This window comes from Cebidichthys violaceus, unplaced genomic scaffold, assembly GCF_023349555.1.
Source record: "Cebidichthys violaceus isolate CVI_PGR_0920_01 unplaced genomic scaffold, fCebVio1.0.p SCAF_28, whole genome shotgun sequence".
NCBI classification, from domain to species: Eukaryota; Metazoa; Chordata; class Actinopteri; order Perciformes; family Stichaeidae; genus Cebidichthys; species Cebidichthys violaceus.
This window is the reverse complement of record NW_027176461.1, coordinates 5055710-5073405: the sequence shown is the minus strand read 5'-3', so window position 1 is coordinate 5073405 and position 17696 is coordinate 5055710. Positions and strand designations below refer to the sequence as shown.

The following is a 17696-nucleotide window of genomic DNA, read 5'->3' as shown; positions in this document are numbered from 1 at the left end:
TGTGTGTCTGGAGATGGACTCATTACCAGCGGCAATGCCCAAGGAACAGGGAAGATTCACACAGTCTCCAGACAACAGGGTGACACAGCCTTTCTTTTAAGGTTCAACAATTAACTGATGATGACTCTTAAATATATCTCTGAACGTTCTTCTTATTAAACTCTGCTTTGCTCATCTTTAAACTTAAGTTGGGAAAGTGGAGAAAATTATCCCCTTTTTTTTTTTTTTTTTTTTGCTATTTAATTTGATAAAAGTGTAAAACACAGATTAGAGAGCAACATTTATAGAACAAGCCCCAGAGAGTCTGAAAACTCAATAAAAGTCAATAGTCATTAGCGAGACCCTGAAAAAATAGTACGAGGCTTTAGTGGCCCCCAGTGGTCAAACTGAGTAACACAAGCAATGCTTTTATATAGAATACAGTATTTATTATCACAATAAGAGAACAATACTGAGAGAAAGGACGAGCCTTGACTTAATTAAGATGGCACTGTGTATACTTAGTATTTACAGTACATTTACACACATTACAAACACATGTAGCTCGACTCACAGTACAGCACTCTCACAACGGGCCACACAACAATAAGGTGACATGGCTGCACGATGAAAATAAATGTCAATCAATATGATGCCAAGTAACACACACACACACACACACACACACACACACAAAAGCATAAATAATTCACTGAAAGTACCAGCATGCTGTACAAAATGTTCATTTCTGTGACTCCCTACTCCTGTGTAGTGTTTGAAACAATAAATATTAACAGAAGCACCGACGACATCTTGTGCGTCGATGTGAACGGGGACGACGACGCAGAGCAACCGTAGTTCTGTACATCTGATGCCTCCAGCCTTCATTCTGCTGCTATGATCAGTGGCCGCTCGGGTTTAATAATAGTCATAATGTTGCACCTGTGATGATCACGATAAACGTCTTGTTTTCCTCTGATTTCCATTTTATGTTTAACATAAATATCTGGTCTCGTTATTGATCAAGAACTGATCAAATGCATTTTGCCCTATTTTCACTCTTAAATACTGCACTCCTTCATTCTATATGTTTTTCTATGTTTACCTTAAACATAGGGAACTCCGGTCCAGCTCCCAATGGTTCACTAAAAAAAAAAAGTGAGTAATGCTCATTGCAACAATTTCCATTCTTCTGTAAACTGCACAATACAGTCGAATGGCTCCTTCTGCTCACTTGAAACGTCTTTAAATAGAACACCACAGTATTGTTACTGTATTTTCTATGTACTGTAGCTAGTTCCAAACAATCGATACTCCTCAAAAAGGTTCTGTTTGACTGTATACCATTAGCATTAAAACACCTTGACTAGCTATGTGCGTTATATCTTACTTAATTGGGTCAGACTGGTAAAATATTTGCTCTGTTCATGACCAACAACGCATTGGATCCAGATTTACACATGCTGCCATAGGGGGGCAGCAGCAGTCTCCCTAGAGGAGGTCCGGTGTAAGTGTGTGTCTAGGAGGAGGAGTCCTCCTCCACCGGGTGGAGAGCGTGCCTCTTGAGCAGTGTCTTTAGTATCTCCACCTCCCGCTCTGCCTCCTTCAGCTTCCTACGTAGTGACCCATTGTCTTTCTGGAGCCTCTGGTTGTTCTGCGAAAGACACAGACGATTTGTATCATGCATGGTAAACTGTGGTGCATTTAAAGTACTGTGCCTTTGTTTAGAAGGGAAGATAAAACTGGGTCCAGACACTCACTGATTCCAGAGATTCATAGGTGGATTTGTTCTCCTCATGCGGCTCTTTAGGCTTTTGCGCAACAGACGCTCTGTTTTCCCACTTGGCACAGTGTCGCTGTTTCCTCTGGGGCACCGGGCTGGGACATGAGGTGAGGAGGGGTGTTGTTGGGACCAGCAGAGAAGGCTGAAGGCAGCTGGCCTCAGGGTCTGCTGAGGACAGTTGGAGTCCCTCTGTCTGGGTGGAACTGTGGACCCTCCGAGGCCTCGAATAGGAGGCGACTGGGGAGTCTGGGCTCCAGTCTTTGCTGTCATCCGGCGGGTAGGGGAAAGGACATTCTTCTGAACCTGGATATGATAAAATAAGATAATCCTTTATTAGTCCCGCAGTGGGGACATTTACAGGATTGCAACAGCACAGTGGATAGTGCAAACAAGAGACATAATAAAAACAAGTAGTATAAATAAGTAATGAAACGATAAAGAATATTAAAAAAGTTTAAAAAATCCACAATAACAAAAATATTATATATACAGACAGAATTGTATTTATATTGCACAGATTTGTAATGTTGTTAGTGTTGGGTCATTATTAGTAATTATTTTAAGTGAGGCAAATGGAAAACGCAGATTGTTATCATGACATACCTGACTTGACTTTTTTTCAAAATCATGTCTTTAAGGAGAACAAGCTTTAATAATTTCATAAGATTTAATCAGTCAGGGGCCACAAAACAAAATGACTCACTTCACTATGTACTGAAAAACAAAGCCAAATAAACCATATGCCAAAATAGCACGTCACACAGACTCATTTGAAGAGGGCCTGTGTTAATACAGCCCCCATGTTTTTTAACTGAGTGTCTTGATGTGTCAATTCTCCAGTAAAATCGAAAGCTCTTCTTCTGTTCTGAATGTCTGAGTGTAGCACCTTTCTCATTGGAGGTGGGTAGATTCAGTATTACTGTAAGTGAAACGGTTCCCTAATGCCAGCGGGAGGGAAACCACCCCGACAGTAGACCCTGTGCTCGACAATTGTTTTCTTTAAGCTGCAGCAAACTAAAGGAAATGAACATGTGCCTTAAAAAGTCTCTGCCACCAGATGGCACCTGTCTCAGGGACTTACTGATCGCCGCCGCCGTGTGACACGCATGTTATTGTCTTCATAGTTCAAGGTGAGAGTCTGCATCTGTGGGAACTTTTGTAAAACGATTGCATTTGTTGTTACTGTGTGTATTAATGGGACTGTTTTATGCAGATAATGAACCCAGTCACCCAAACCCACCCTCTGAGGTGCCCGTGGTGACAGGGGTGGAGCTCGGTGTCGGGCTGTCGATAGCGTTGGTCACTTTGGCGTTCTTCTTGCACTCAAACGCCACCTGGTCCTTGCACAGCCTGTGGCAGTTCATCCCACAGTCTGAGCCAAAGAATGCACAACATGTCAGAACAGAAACTAGCGTTAGTCTAACATCTACAAACTGACTTCTACTGACTTTTCTTTGAACACCATCTCTTCTGCAAATGCAACTTTTGCATGCTTACCGGCAGGCAAACAAATAGCTCTCAGATCTATTGAGGGACGGGGGAGGGGGAAAAAAACTGTGGTTCTGGCTGCAGATTTCTTTCTTTCTTTTTTTTCATGTGCTGCAAGGCTCATCTAGCTGTGTGCAACACAGAAAACCACACTACACCGTCTTAAGATAGCTTCACTTCACCTGCTCCCCACAAGACAATGTGTGCACCTCATTTTTAAGCACGATACTGACTGACTGACTTCTTTTTGGGGCCAAAGATATAATAATAATAATCACCTTTGCATCTGTAGCCTTGTTTGATGACACCCCACAACTGTGAAGAAGAACATGAAGACCGTTTTCACATCACTGTAGCAAAAAAAAACAACTAAAAACAAGATTACATATTGGAAAAGTCTTTTTTTTTTTCCCTTGTTGCCTTGACATAATAGTTAAACAGTTTAATTATTTCATCACACATTGAGTTTTTGTGGTGACTTACAAATCCTGAGCAGTTGTCACAAAAGGTTGGTTTCATGTAAGTGGTCTCCTGGAAGTTGTGGACAAAGCCAAGACCCAGTTTGGAGCAGATGACACTTGCCCGCATGAAATAGGCTGTGATCTCCTCTCTGCTGATGAGGCCTTCCCTGATCAAACAAAACACATACACAGCATAACTTATAACAAATGAAACTGATATCTTAACTTCATATCTTAACGTTTGGTAATGTCCGACCTAGTTTATTTGCCTGCACCTTCCTCTGCTACACACTAAACCACATTGTGTAATGTGAAAATACAACCCTCAACGATGGTGGTTTTTATGTTTAGGTCTAAATGAGGGATCACATGATCGTCCGTCGGTTATACTGGACAAGCATGAGAAATAAAACGGTGATTATTTAGTGGTGGGTGTTATGGTAAGTTCTGCAGCTATTTTTTGTTTCCTGTTGCTACGCTCATCACTACAAATACCACTTTTTCTTCCCCTCCTCTGAAGTCACAAATGATCTCAGAGCGCGTGTGTGTGTGTGTGTGTGTGTGTGACCTGTCAAACAAGCTCACTTCTCTTTGTCCATGACACAGAAGGAAAACGGAAAGCTAGCTGCAATTTTCTCAAATTCCTCTTGAGAGATGAAGCCGTTCTCGTCGTGATCGTAGTTCTTAAACACGGACTGTGAAAGACAAGAGGCAAACACCATTGTTGCTTGACTATTAGTGCACAATAGCTGCGAGAACGGGCTGTCAAAATGGCAGCATCCAGCAGAATAGTTAAAATAATTGATTATGGTTATGTAACAGCATTGCTGAGTAGCTACACTTGAAAAGGGAAGTACTTACATCCACCATTCTCTGCACATGTTTGCTGATGGTTCGGGGATCGGGTTTGGGAGCCACTCCTGGTGCCCAGTCCACAACCACTGAAGGTCTAGAGGGGGTGGCTGGCTGATAGAAAATGAATTAGTCATTAAAAAAACAGCGCTGAGCACGCAGATAAACATGCAAAATATTATCTGAGCCATTCTGTTCCACTAAATCTATAAAATGTCCTTCAGAAGCAGAGGCAATGCTGGCGAAATATTCTTTGAAAAAAAGGTGAGTAATGCTGTAAAGGACATTTATGTATTTCGCCATTTTAAGAAATAATTTGCTTTCGTGCAGAGAGTCAAATGAGAATATTGATAGCGCTCTCATGTTTGTAAATATGTAGCTGTAGCCAGCAGCCAGTTAGCTTAGCTTAGCATAAAGAATGGACAATGGGAAAACAGCTTTACACTTTGATTTTTGCACAGAATACACATTGAAGATGATCCATGTTAATTTGTGTGCATTGGAGGTGCTGGTAATTGGATTTTGTCACATTTGAACAGAACCAGGCACGTCATTTTCCAGTCTTTAAGCTAAGCTAAGCTAACTAGCTGCTGGCTGTTGCTTCATATTTAGCATACAGACATAAGAGTGGTATCAATCTTTTCTTACTGTCAACAAGAAAGAGAATAGCTGTACTCCCCAAATTGTGTCAAACTATTCCTTAAAGCATTACTCAGCCTTTTGTTTTAATATTTCTTTTTTACTTCCTGCTAGTTGACAGACTGGCTGCTTCCCCGTTTCCAGTTTTTGAGCTAAGCTAACCGGTAGCTTCATATGTAGCATACAATCGAATCGTAGCAATCTTTTCATCTCAAGCTGGTAAAAGCGGTTAACTGTCTGCTTCTATCACTCACAAGTGCTTTACTGTTCTTGGGTTCCCTGGTGTAAGACAGTTCATAGATCTCATCCTCAGTGTAGTAAAGGTCCAAGGACAGCTGTGGGGAATGAGAGAACACATGACGGCACATGAGAGGTAAACAGAAACAGTAAGAGCTCTCTGTAGATCTAGATTTTTGTCCTTGAAACATGTTTTGATGAGGGCAATATTAGGTCACAGAGTAACCATTATCTCTTCATGGGCATTCTGTGGTTCAAGTACGATTACAGCACCGCACACAGATGGCACAACAATATAGCAATCTGAACTCTCTCTCTCATTCACACTCGGTTCGTCACCCACACACTCATAGATCATAGACTCTCATCACACCCACACAAGCGCGGACAATCCACATGCTGTAAGGCGCTCATTTGCATCTGTGCTTGCATTCAATTTAGTGAATCACATCAAGCTACATAACAATTTGAAAAATAATCAAATTTGTGAAGTTGCATTGAAGGGTGCACTACCGTCAACAGATGGACCAGGTCCTTGTTCGCGTCCAGCCTCGGAGGGATTTGCTGGAGCTGGATCAGCTCATTAATGTGGCTGTAGAGTGCCTGGAGCTTCTGGACATTCACCTTGTTGTCCTCCACATAGTCTGACATGGCCTCGTTGACCGAAATCAGATCTTTGAGGTGAACGCCCAGAATGGGGATTTTAAAACCTGTGCACTTGTTGTAAGCTTGTCTATAGTTGTCATAGTTTCTGCAAGAGGACAGCAGGTCTGTCATCTCATTCAGTACCTGGGGAGGGAATAGATTACCTTTTTGTGAGAATGCTTTGGCTCTAAATATGAGCGGGATCTTATGGCGGTAAGTGTCATTTACCTTGGTGACCTCGCTGGGTACATTTGAGGTGGTGTCCTTCAGTCTTGAGATCGAGCTGTGACAAAGCCCTCCCACCACCGCCATTAGTGTGTTGTAATTGTGCATGAGATGTAGATTCTGGCGGACGCACAAAAAAAAAAAAAAAAAAGCACACATATCAGTCCATCCGCACACACACATAAACACGCACAATTAAACTTGTTCCAGGTAGCCCTGGTTATATAATTCACAACACTGCAGTTACATAAGCCACTTGCATTGTTGGGTTTTTCTTACTGCGCTCTGATATCTCACTCCTTTTTTTTTTTTTTTTTGGAAGTGCTTTTCCCTCTCTTTTCAGTTCTCTAAATTTGCGCTGTCACTGGAGCATTATGGTGTGAAATTCGTTTCCACACCCATGGGTTTGAGGTTGACAGCAGTGAGCAGCAGCAGACTGGTGCATTAGTGTAACAGTGCAAGAGGTCCTCCAGAGTACAAGCCTGCCTAACTGCTCCCTTGTCAGAGCATTGCTTCTCAGCAGGCCACAGGCAGCTTCACGTTGGAGTGGTTTTAGAAGCAAGGTTTACACTCAAGAGTCATTTCTGTCTTTTCCACTTCCACATCCTCCTCTGTGTCTAAGTGTGTTCCACTTGACGACTCCATTAGCTTGCATTCAGTTAATAATTTTCTATTGGGAAAATCTTAGGATACGCTAAAAGCCTGCAGCAGAGCTGTTGAAAATCATTACCGGCTCTTGGTGAATACGCATTATGCAACTGCCAATTACGTAGCATCTATAGTGCTGTTCAGAGTATGAAAATAGGCTGTCATTAGTTGGATAAAGTGCATGAACAATGGCACGTAGATGCAAGCAAAGAGGAAATGTGTCAAATAGAAGTACATTTTTCTGCTAAACCAGGAACAGAAAGTGCAAGAGTAGTAGTGACGGGTTGATTAAACCGCTACCTTTGCCACGTGGATAAACTTGGTGAAAACCTCAGCTCTCAGCTGAGCCGTCGGCCTGCTCAGCACCATCAGCTGAACCCACTGGGAGATACCATTACACAGGGCGATGGAACGCTCCATCACGGGGATGTCCTTCATGCAGCAGCTTCTAATGTAATTCTGAAAGTCTACAAACTGACAGAGAGAGAGAGAGAGGAGCATAAACTGCTGCACGGAAACTGTCGAGAGGAAATACTTACTGGTTTTCAGCTCACAAAGATGCATGTCAAATAAACAAATCATTAGCATGCAAATGATGAGCCACATACACTCGAATAGTGTTTCGGTGTGTGTACACTCACTGATATCCTGCAGAAGGACTTGAATTCCAGGAAGGTGAGATGCTCAGCCAGCTCAATGGGCTCCAGGTGATCAAAAAGAAGAGAGACCTTCCTTTTTTTGCTGCTGTTAGCTTTGATCTTCTGGCTGGCCTTCCACGACCAGTCCCGCTCATTTCTAGAACACACCATCCAACATCACACAACGACATTTACAATCAGCAGTTTAACTGTCTGTCAATACAGACTTGTGTTAATGTGCCCGGGAATTTCTCATCATTCATCCAGTCAAGATGCAAACTCTTCCAAAGTTACCAATATGCTGAATTATATATACATTTTGGACATAACTGTGCAGCCATACATTGTACAGTTTGGATTTAAAAATGCAACATTTGATTTCAACAATTCATATATATATATCTATATAGATATAGATAATATTTGTTGTTCTATGATTGTAAATTGAATATTGGGCAAGACATTGAAGACATCGCCTTGGGCTCTGGGAAATTGTGACATTTTCTGAAATTTTAATTTTATCGACTACATGATCAATTGATTAATTGAAATTGAAAATAATAGCGGATTAACAAATGATTATTAGCTGCAGCCCAACTAGCCACGTGGTCAAGTGCGGCAGATAGAAGACACATGTGCACGTGATGTCAAACCGCGTGAAAGCTACATGCTACATGCTACATAAGCAGCCTCAAAGTTCTACTGTTCACAGTTCAAAGTCTGTATTGCGGATCGTGACTGAACAAAACCACAGAGTGTCGTTCAGGCCTAATGTCTCGGTTGCCAGCTGGTCAGAGATTAACACTTACATCCATTTGGTCTCGAGGAGAGAGCAAAGATGCTCCTGTCCCTGCTCTCTGATCAGCTCCCGAAACTCCTCCAGGCTGTCTGACAAGCTGTGGTGCAACCGGAACATCATCCAGAATTCCTGGATCCAATGCCTGCAGGTCAGAGATGATGCCGTGAGACCGATACGGAACGTAGAATAAGCATTGGACTCGTACGATGTGCGTCGTCGTGTTAAACAGACCTGATGAGGTAGCATATCCTCTGGCACTCGGTCGGCTGCTCGTTGTCCAGCGCTATTTTGAATGTAAGGGCTTTGGTGAAGGAGCTGATTTTGACTTTTTGTGATTAGCAACCTCGCTAAACATTGGTTTTATCGTCTGATAGTTAGAGCTGGGATTCACATCAGGTGTCAGCAGCGCTTCAGGCTACCGCAACACTGAAAACAGTTTGTCGGTAAATCGGCGGATCATTGAAATTGTACAAGACAGGTGAGCAGTTTTGAGTAAACAATGAACATATGTGTATTTTGACCGCAGGGTGTCTTTCGTACAAACAACTCATTAATAAAACTACAGCAACGAAAGCAAAAGGCGAACAGAAGTGGCATTTGGCAATGTGGGAGGAGGCGACTGCATGAAGCAAAACTCTGATGAGCATCACTGAATGAATCATTCTGGCATACAGAAGTAAGTGAATAACAAAATGTACAAAGAGAACACACAATCAATGCCTCATATACTGTAGAGCAGCCGTTGATTAATGCGCATTGTTTAAGTGGTCGCACTCTGACGATGTTTTTATCGAAGCCCGTAAGAATCTTATTATTTGACGTGGTCGCTCTGGCTTCCGATTTGCACACGTTGACCACAAAAACACTGTCCTAACAATTCATGTACAGTACACACACACACACACACACACACACACACACAATAACATGTCCTTATTATACGAAGCAGCTCTTCTATATAGACTGACACTAAAGCTCTCAATTGGCAGAAATCAGCTTGAAGTGATTCATATAAAAAGGCTAATTGCGTCATGGGAGCAGAAGATCTGCCCACGCAATCCCAAGGCCAGACTGTGATGAAGGCTGTTAATGGCCCCTGTGTCTCTTCCCCACATCCTTCCCCACACGCTGAATTCATTTGATGTATCCTTTTGGGTCTTCGGCTCAGAACGAGAGGGTTAAAAATAGCAGAGGGGCATTCGGCGTCGCATGCTCTGACGTGGGTTTGTGTGAACGGTGGAGCCTCTTTAAGCAATAGAGGGTCTGTGTTTATATATAGTTGAAGAGGACCTGAATGTGAAAGAGGCAAAGGTAATTAACACCTGAAACCCAGAGGCTGCTCACCGGGGGTCAGTGGGTTCCTCTGAGAGGCTTAGTGATGCCACTGCTGTTTTCCCCTGAATGGAAGCCTAGATTACAAGCCTTTCACTCAAGTCACATCACTACCCAGAAAAAAAACAACATGCTTTTTTTTTCTTTTTCTTCAAGGTGTGAAGTCGGGAAAATGAAAGAGACAGAATCAAACATTTTCAAAGAGACCAAATACGTGATGGGATACAGGGCGCAGAGTGAAGGGAATTTACACGGACAGAGATGTAAAAGGTCTACAGCAACTGACAGCAGGAGTAAACATGAGCTGCCACTTGCCTATCACATTTTACACTGACAGCTACAAGGCTGTCGTTAGCCAAGTACAAGCTTGATTGCCAGTTGCTGTTGACAACCAAAGGAAAGCAAGCAACACAACAGAGCCAGCGATCCGATCCCCCGAGTTACATTCGGTGCTCAAAATTGGCCGGTGCATTGTTTGAATCATCCGTCTGTGTTGAGACAGCGGTTTTACGGCTTAAATGTGGGACCGTTGAAGGATATAGAGCGGTGAGCTTGTCCAGCAGATCGCAGGAGGAGATGTGGATACGGTGCATGGTCAGGGTGATGTTCAACAGGTGGCTGCTTCCACACACACCTCCATCCGGGTCTGCAAGGCAAAATGCACAGACTTGAATTCACCCTCATTGCTACAGCGTGGAGAAGAAGAAGAAGAAGAAAAAAAAAAAACCACCTTTTGCAAGTCAACATGTCATCCCTTAAAATAAAAGTTGCATCAGAGGTGATACAAGGTTTCCGTTGTTTAGGTGGTATCACACATCACGTGTGTGTGTTTTAACTTTACTTTGCAGTCGTCATTGCTCTGCTTTTACAAAGTCAACTGATTTATATAAAAATTCAAGAGCTATGGTTTAATTATGGAAAAAAAAACAACAACGGACTAAGCAGTCACCTTTTTCAAGGATCAGGCTGGTGGTATTCTATATCATTTTCTACGTCACAAATATATACTTTCATACGAAAATGTAGAATATCACAGCCTTATCCTTCATGGAATATGTTCTGGATGAAATGTGATGATGGAAGGAGGACCACTCTTTGCAAATATACCAATGTCTATGGATGCAGTGCTTCATAGATTATTCTGGAGTGTTCCTTTGTTTACAAATCTCTTAATTATGATCCTGTGACTCTGAATAACCCTCAAGTGTTACCTGTGAAAACCACGACATCGATATTCCCATCGTTGACAACAGAGGGTTAGGTTAACCTGCAACAACACCAACATGCACTGTAACGCGTTTTGTCATACTATCCAGCACGGACCCCCATTTGTGAAGATTTGCCTTTTCCTCTGATTGTGTGAACCTCTGCGGCTAGCTAGTCTCACTACCTTTTTTTTCGCTTCCTTTTTCCTTGTGTATATCTCACTTCCTCCCATTGTGGCCAGACCACCTTTTCTTATCTCGGTTGTCTGATGCTAGGCCTACAGCTGACATGTTGAGACCCATGGAGCGAGAAACATTCTTGTCGACCACTTCCAAAAAAAAAAAAAAATGAGCCTACATGTGTACAAAATATTACATAACATCACAACGCCAGGTCTGACCTTTAATTTCAGAAAACACATTTTTTTTTTCCTGCCCACTTAAGCGTAGCAACACGCCACTTATCTTAAAACCAACGCTACATGCAGTGAATTAGCGATGGAGGCAAAGAAGAAGAGCTTTTAATTGCATCTCGAAAATATTCTGTATACATCAGCGACAATCTGTAAAGAATGAAAACATTGTGCTGAAAATGTGCAAGTTCTCAAACTGAGAATTGTTTCCCTTTAAGCTTTACCAGTATCTTGACACTATCAAGGACATCAGGCATCTGTGGACCCACTTTTAAACCGTATCACCTTGGAAATACCTCGGACGCCATGGCAACATGTTTTCTAATCTTTGTTATCTGTAAGCAACTCACCACTCCAGCTGCAGCTGACTAATCTAGCCCTCATATCCTGCATTGGGTGTGTTTCTGTTTGTAACGCGCCGCCTCTGCCAGCCAAAGCCAGTGAATATCAACCAGTCAAGTGACATAAGCGAGTAAAAGAGAAGAAGAGTGAAACAATGCCTAGCAATTCAAATAACATGGCTGGTAAAGTACTAATGCTTTGATGCAGTTAAGACGTAGAGAAAGCAAATGATCAACTCGCACTCACATTTCAGTTCAAAGTCTGTCAACAGGTATTAGGTGTGAATCAGACAAAGTCAGAGCTATGGCTAATGCACAACAGGAAGTCATGACTCTCCATCAAGTAAACAATTGCTCCATCCTTTTTTTCACAACTTTCCGACCGCTAACCCTCCCTGTGCAGGGTTAATTGCGGGAGGAAATCCCCTCTCTACTGTCTGTTCCCGACTGGAAAATTAGGAGCGCTGCCGCCCGCTACACTGGAAACGTGTGACACCGTACGGTGATAAACGCAGCCCGGGGGCACGCCGCGCCCGGCTCACTTTTTAAGGTTATCTTAGACATTCATCAGCTGCTCCGAAACCTGCGCGTCGCTTTTCCTTTGTTTTGACGGAGCCTTTCAGACTGGATGGTCCCTTTTTTTTTTGTTTCAGAGGATTACAAATCAGATGCAGGACGATGATTATGTCTCTGTGCTCTGAACAAACGTCTCCAAAATGATCAGTTTTAATTTAAATTGTTTAAATTAAAACTTTGGAGCAGTGAATCCCTGTAAGCAGTGCTTGTACCACAGGGAGTACCTCTGCAGTTGCCAGAAGGTACAAAGATTGTGGAGTAGTTTGACTAATTCGATCAAATAGAATTTCATGATTCAACTTTAAATATATGTCTATATAAAGAAGAGTGTGGGAAAATTAGTTAGCAGGCAAACAAAGCTAAAAGAAATGGATGAATGGTAATATATATATATATATATATATATATATATATATATATATATATATATATATATACGTGTATATATATATATATATATATATATATATATATATATACGTATGTATATATATATATATATATATATACGTATATATATATATGTATATATATATATATATATATATATACGTGTGTATATATATATATATATATGTATATATATATATATGTGTATATATATATATATATGTGTATATATATATATATATATGTGTATATATATATATATATATGTGTATATATATATATATATATGTGTATATATATATATATATATATATAGCTAAAAGTAATGGAAATAGTTAGCCTAAAGTAATGGACAATATAGATAAAAGAAATCAAATGGTTGATGTCTACCCCATAGACATCTGTGTTACATTGACGCTCATCTTGGACTATTATCCCTGTACATTCAACTTTTGCACATATTCTTATTGTAATATTTCTATTTATGTTCTTGGCCTTTGCAGTACATTGCCTGTATGTTCTGTTTCCTCTTAATATATTTATTGTATGAACCGAACACAAAGGCAAATGTCATGTAAGCAAATAACCTGCTTGGCAATGAACCTCTTTCTGATTCTGAAGTAGTTAGCTAGAAGAAGTAATGATAAAATGCTTGAATTGTCCAGCTTCTCTAAGTTGTAGTAGTTTGAATGCAAACGTCGATGGTTCTACTGTATACGAAAATTATTGATTTTACATCTACTTTTATATCAGTAATGGTTCAATGCCACCCAGTGTAAAATCACTTCAAATGAACACATTTGGAACAGTTGATGGAGGAGTTCATCTGACAAGGGAGCCACTTGTTTAGAGGTTGAGGGCTTTCTATACGGCCAACAGAGAAGTTCTCACTGTAAGAATCATATTGTTACATGTTTTATAAATTATATCTAATAAAAAGAAAACCTGTATAAACACAAATTAACTGTAATGTGTATATATGAATTAGGTTGGCATTGGGCATGTTCAGAGTGTGCAGTGTGGTTGAGAGAGAGAGAGAGAGAGAGAGTGATGATGATGTCAACAGCTATTGATCCACACCTCATAGTGCTCTGCATTTCAAAGGCCGGTCAGCATCTGAGGACCACTGTTAGGGGAGCTGACCTTTCCGCTCAGCCAGGCTTGAAGCTGCCATCAGGTAATCCTTCAAATAGCTCTTACGTGCACTCTCACATTTGAAAAGGTGGCAGGACTAGCGGACCTTAGGGGGTTTCGCCTGTCATGTGGGCCGGGAGGAGCAGGACTATGTTCCATTTTATCAGGAGAAGCTGTTCAGGGAAAGCCCCGTTCAAAACCCCACTGTACTCAGTGAGATACTATCTGGAGCATGTACGGGTGGATCTCACATTTTTGACACGAGTGTTCAGAGCATGCTACGATACTGCACTACAGGGCTCCTTTACTCTTCTTCCCCTGGTTAATTCAGTTCCCTTCGTCAATCTGAAATGAGCAACAGGCTGTCATTACTGCCCGCTTCTACCTCTCCGCAGATGAATGCAGTTATGGGATGTCATTTTATGTGCAGCCTATTGTAACGCCTCTCCGTTGCTCTTGCTCCATTTGTGTAACCAGGCAACGGCAATTTGAAAGCTTGTCTCTGCAGAGACGCAATCACCATAACTCTAGGAGCACTCCTGACAACTTGATGAAGACAATGATCATTGCTTGATTGATCCATGCTACAGCCCACTCAATCACTGCTGCTCTTTTTTATTTAAAAGAAACTATATATATATCTTGCAGTCAGTAAAATAGTGATACTGATGCATTCATTGACAAACAGTGACATGAGAAATGATGATAAATGTAATCAAATACTGTTTTTCTCAATATTTTCAAATCACTCGAAGCTGAAAAAAACTCAAATCTGACTGGCAGGCATCCATAGGACAGATTTCACCTTCAAAAACATAAAACCCTACAATGAACAAAAACAAATTCAACTGTTAAGAAAATCCATTTCACTTTCAAATGCCTGCTCCAGTTCTTTAGGGGCTTGCCCAAACTTGTTGGAGGTTTGCGGCCAAAAAAGGTGGGAAAAACAGAGACTTCTGGGAAACAACAACAGTGTGTGATCACTCGATACACTAAAGCTTTGTATCTTCTTGTTTCTCAATAACAGAAACGAGTTCAGCCAGAAGGTCAAACTTAGACAAAACATTCACAAAAGGCTTCAGTGTTACACAAACACGGACCACACACACACACACACACACACACACACACACACACACACACACACACACACACACACCGGTGCTCAGTCCTCATGCTGTACACCTCGCTGCAGTATTCCACCAATTAAAACCCAGCAGCGGTAAAATGGCAGGTCTTTAACTCACCAAAGCACTGCAGACAGGCCTGGATGATGTCCTCCCAGCTCCCCCCTTTGGTGAGGGGACCCAGGGACATCATGGATTTCCCAGGGGCGGTTTGGGCCGAGCTGGGTTTGTGGAACCTGTGAGGGCGGCCTGGAGGAGAAACCCTAGACTTGGAGCTGCATCCTGGAGACACTCTCCTTGAGAAACACCAACACAAGAAGAGTGAGGGGGAGGAGGGGACAGGGGGGGCTTGCTGCAATGAAAGTCTATTCGTACACGTGTTTTCAAGCCTTAATCTCATGAGACCACAGATGATGACACATGAAACGATCTGTGTAATTGTCACAAGAAATCGGAGCCATTGTTTGACTTTAAGAACTCTACTGGAATGTTAGCTCTTCATTGTTCTCATTTCCTTCCTTTTAACTTAGGGAAATACCGGTTGATTGCGGACGTCCAGTTTAACCAGTCGAGTGACCAGTAAACGAGAAGGACTTTGTTCGAAACATGTATTTTAAGTGCAGCAGGTCAGAAAGTAACAACAGTTTAGATTAATGAACCTGTGCGTAAAGTAATTTACGGCCAAAGTTAGCTCTTCACGCACCGTTTAGGCACAACTAATAAAAAAAAAAAGCCTGTTTATTTACCACTAAGAACGGTCTCTAGCACAACTCCGATAATTTAAATAATCAAGTTATTGTTGAAGAAGTGCGCACATTTTCGCCAAAAAAAACACAAGAAACTCCGCTCCAAAAAAAGCAAAGCAAACACGACAATAAGGTCTGACTTACGCATCGTCCTTTCCCTTTTCGTCCGACGTTATACTTTCGTTTTGGTTGTTTTCTTTTGATTGACACCCCATGGCGAGGTACTGGGCGACGAGCGGCTGAACTAGGCTGTCCATCTGTGTTCGCCTCGATGGGAGCATTTCATCGCTCTGCTCTGCTCGGTGCGCCACCGCGGTCTCAGCAGCATTGTGCTGACTCGTCAATGGACGTTACACAATTAAGTCACCCAGCTCGTCTGTGAGTGGGCGGCCGTGGTGCCGGGCTTGTCACTCAACACAGAGCGCGCTCTGTATGTAGGCTTCTTCTTTATTTTACTACTTTAATTCAAGAGTTGGGTCGTTGGTGTCTGTTTATGGGGAAGAGCAGCAGAAATGAAATGCAGTTAAAACACAGTTTTCTGTCGTCTCACTCAATTGAAACTGTAATAAAATTGGATCATAGATGTGAGTCTGCTGTCCAACATCAAATCATATTCATAAAATATATACACAAAAGCAGAGCCCATGGTTTAGGGACATGAATACATTTAGGGAACTCTCTCTCGTAGTTTACTAAAACCTTTTCTGTTTGTTCAGACTGCAGCACAGGAAAAGGGTGGACCTTCCTCTAAAGATAACAGTGGTTGTAGCTTCCATGGAGGCTTTTATGGGGGATAAATGGATTGTACCGAACTGTAGTAGGTGGTCCAGGGACGAGGTTTCCTGCAGCCTTTCAACTGCTTTAAGAAGAGTGTTATTACACTTACATGGTGGAGAACAGAGCTCTGTGAGAAGGGATTCATGTAGACATTATGCTAATGAATAACAACACAGTAAGTCTGTTAGCATGTTACAGCTAAAGTGACACCTGAGGGCAATTAAAAGATTGATTTAAGGGACTGAACAAGTGATTATTCAGAACATTTTGTTATCACGATGACAAAAACTGCATCTGGTGTGTTTAGGCATATTTTCTCAAATAAGAAATCATGTGCAAACACACCAGAGTTGGCACTGTGCTGCAATAGATCATGTCAAAACCTGTATAGGATATGATTGGAAATGCAACTAATAACAGCTTCTCTTTCTTTTCTTTTCTTTTTTTTCACCATAAAATATCCAGTTGAAGCAAAAAGGAAAGCTGTTAAATTAGCTATGGAGCTTTGCGTTTGCCCTTTTTCACTTGAAATTAACGGTGCTCAGGCGAAGCAAGACACTCCATAGCGAACAATAATAGGTGCACACGGTCAGTGATTAAATCTGAGACAGCTCTGTGCCTCCTGCACCCCCCCCACCTCCCCCCCTAGTGTCCTCCCTTTGATGAGGTGCCACCCCGTGTGCTGTCCACAGACTAGCAGTAGTTTGACTTCATGAGTTTCCACAGGCAGACTGAAGTCATGAGAACCTGTAGCAGCTGGCTACTTCTGATAAGGTAGCTTGTCTGCACCCATTTCTGAGTCAGTGCTGTTATCAGACCAGTCAGTGAGGCCTTAAGCCTGCCCTCATGTGGCAAATCTAAATCTGATCTCAGTTTTATCTCATTGCATTGAGCCCAGTGCTGGTGACAGAAATGAGATTTGTCAATGATTTATCAAGGAATGAGTATACTCTTTGTTTCCCATGTCACTGCAGCACTGCTTCTGACATTATATGATTCATTTGGGTGGACCATATTTCTACATCTGCTTATGATCATGTACGCTGAGTACCATGTCAAGTTAGAAATGAAAATATTTCTATTATATATTATAATCTCTGAATAAGTGTTCAGTGGTTTTTTGTTGTTTTCATGTACTGTATGTTATTATTGGTCTTATTCTCATAACGTTTGCTTTTTTTTCAAAATAATCTGCACGCATCAACTTCAAATTCTTCTCTTTATTTGCATTTTTTATAGTAAAGGTATCAGATATCATGTT

The 17696-nt window shown here is 41.6% G+C and overlaps 1 protein-coding gene across 2 annotated transcripts; it reads right to left on the bottom strand.

Moving 5' to 3' along the window:
- Positions 1-406: 406 nt before the first annotated feature.
- Positions 407-16006, bottom strand: LOC137880277 (RAS guanyl-releasing protein 1-like). 2 transcript variants are annotated; one of them, XM_068721556.1, is made up of 17 exons: positions 15803-16006; positions 15033-15208; positions 10267-10372; positions 8626-8688; positions 8405-8536; positions 7599-7752; positions 7258-7431; positions 6313-6429; positions 5953-6228; positions 5457-5537; positions 4573-4677; positions 4297-4406; positions 3734-3878; positions 3529-3565; positions 3003-3134; positions 1740-2065; positions 407-1633 (listed from the first exon to the last, which is right to left on the bottom strand). In XM_068721556.1, the coding sequence occupies exons 1-17, from the start codon at positions 15937-15939 to the stop codon at positions 1499-1501; spliced, it is 2406 nt and encodes an 801-aa protein (XP_068577657.1). In that variant the 5' UTR covers positions 15940-16006; the 3' UTR covers positions 407-1498. The 2 variants fall into 2 exon arrangements, with proteins under 2 accessions (XP_068577657.1, XP_068577658.1); XM_068721557.1 differs by lacking the exon at positions 407-1633 and adding an exon at positions 2844-2915 and having other exon boundaries at positions 1975-2065.
- Between the last annotated feature and the right edge of the window lie 1690 nt (positions 16007-17696).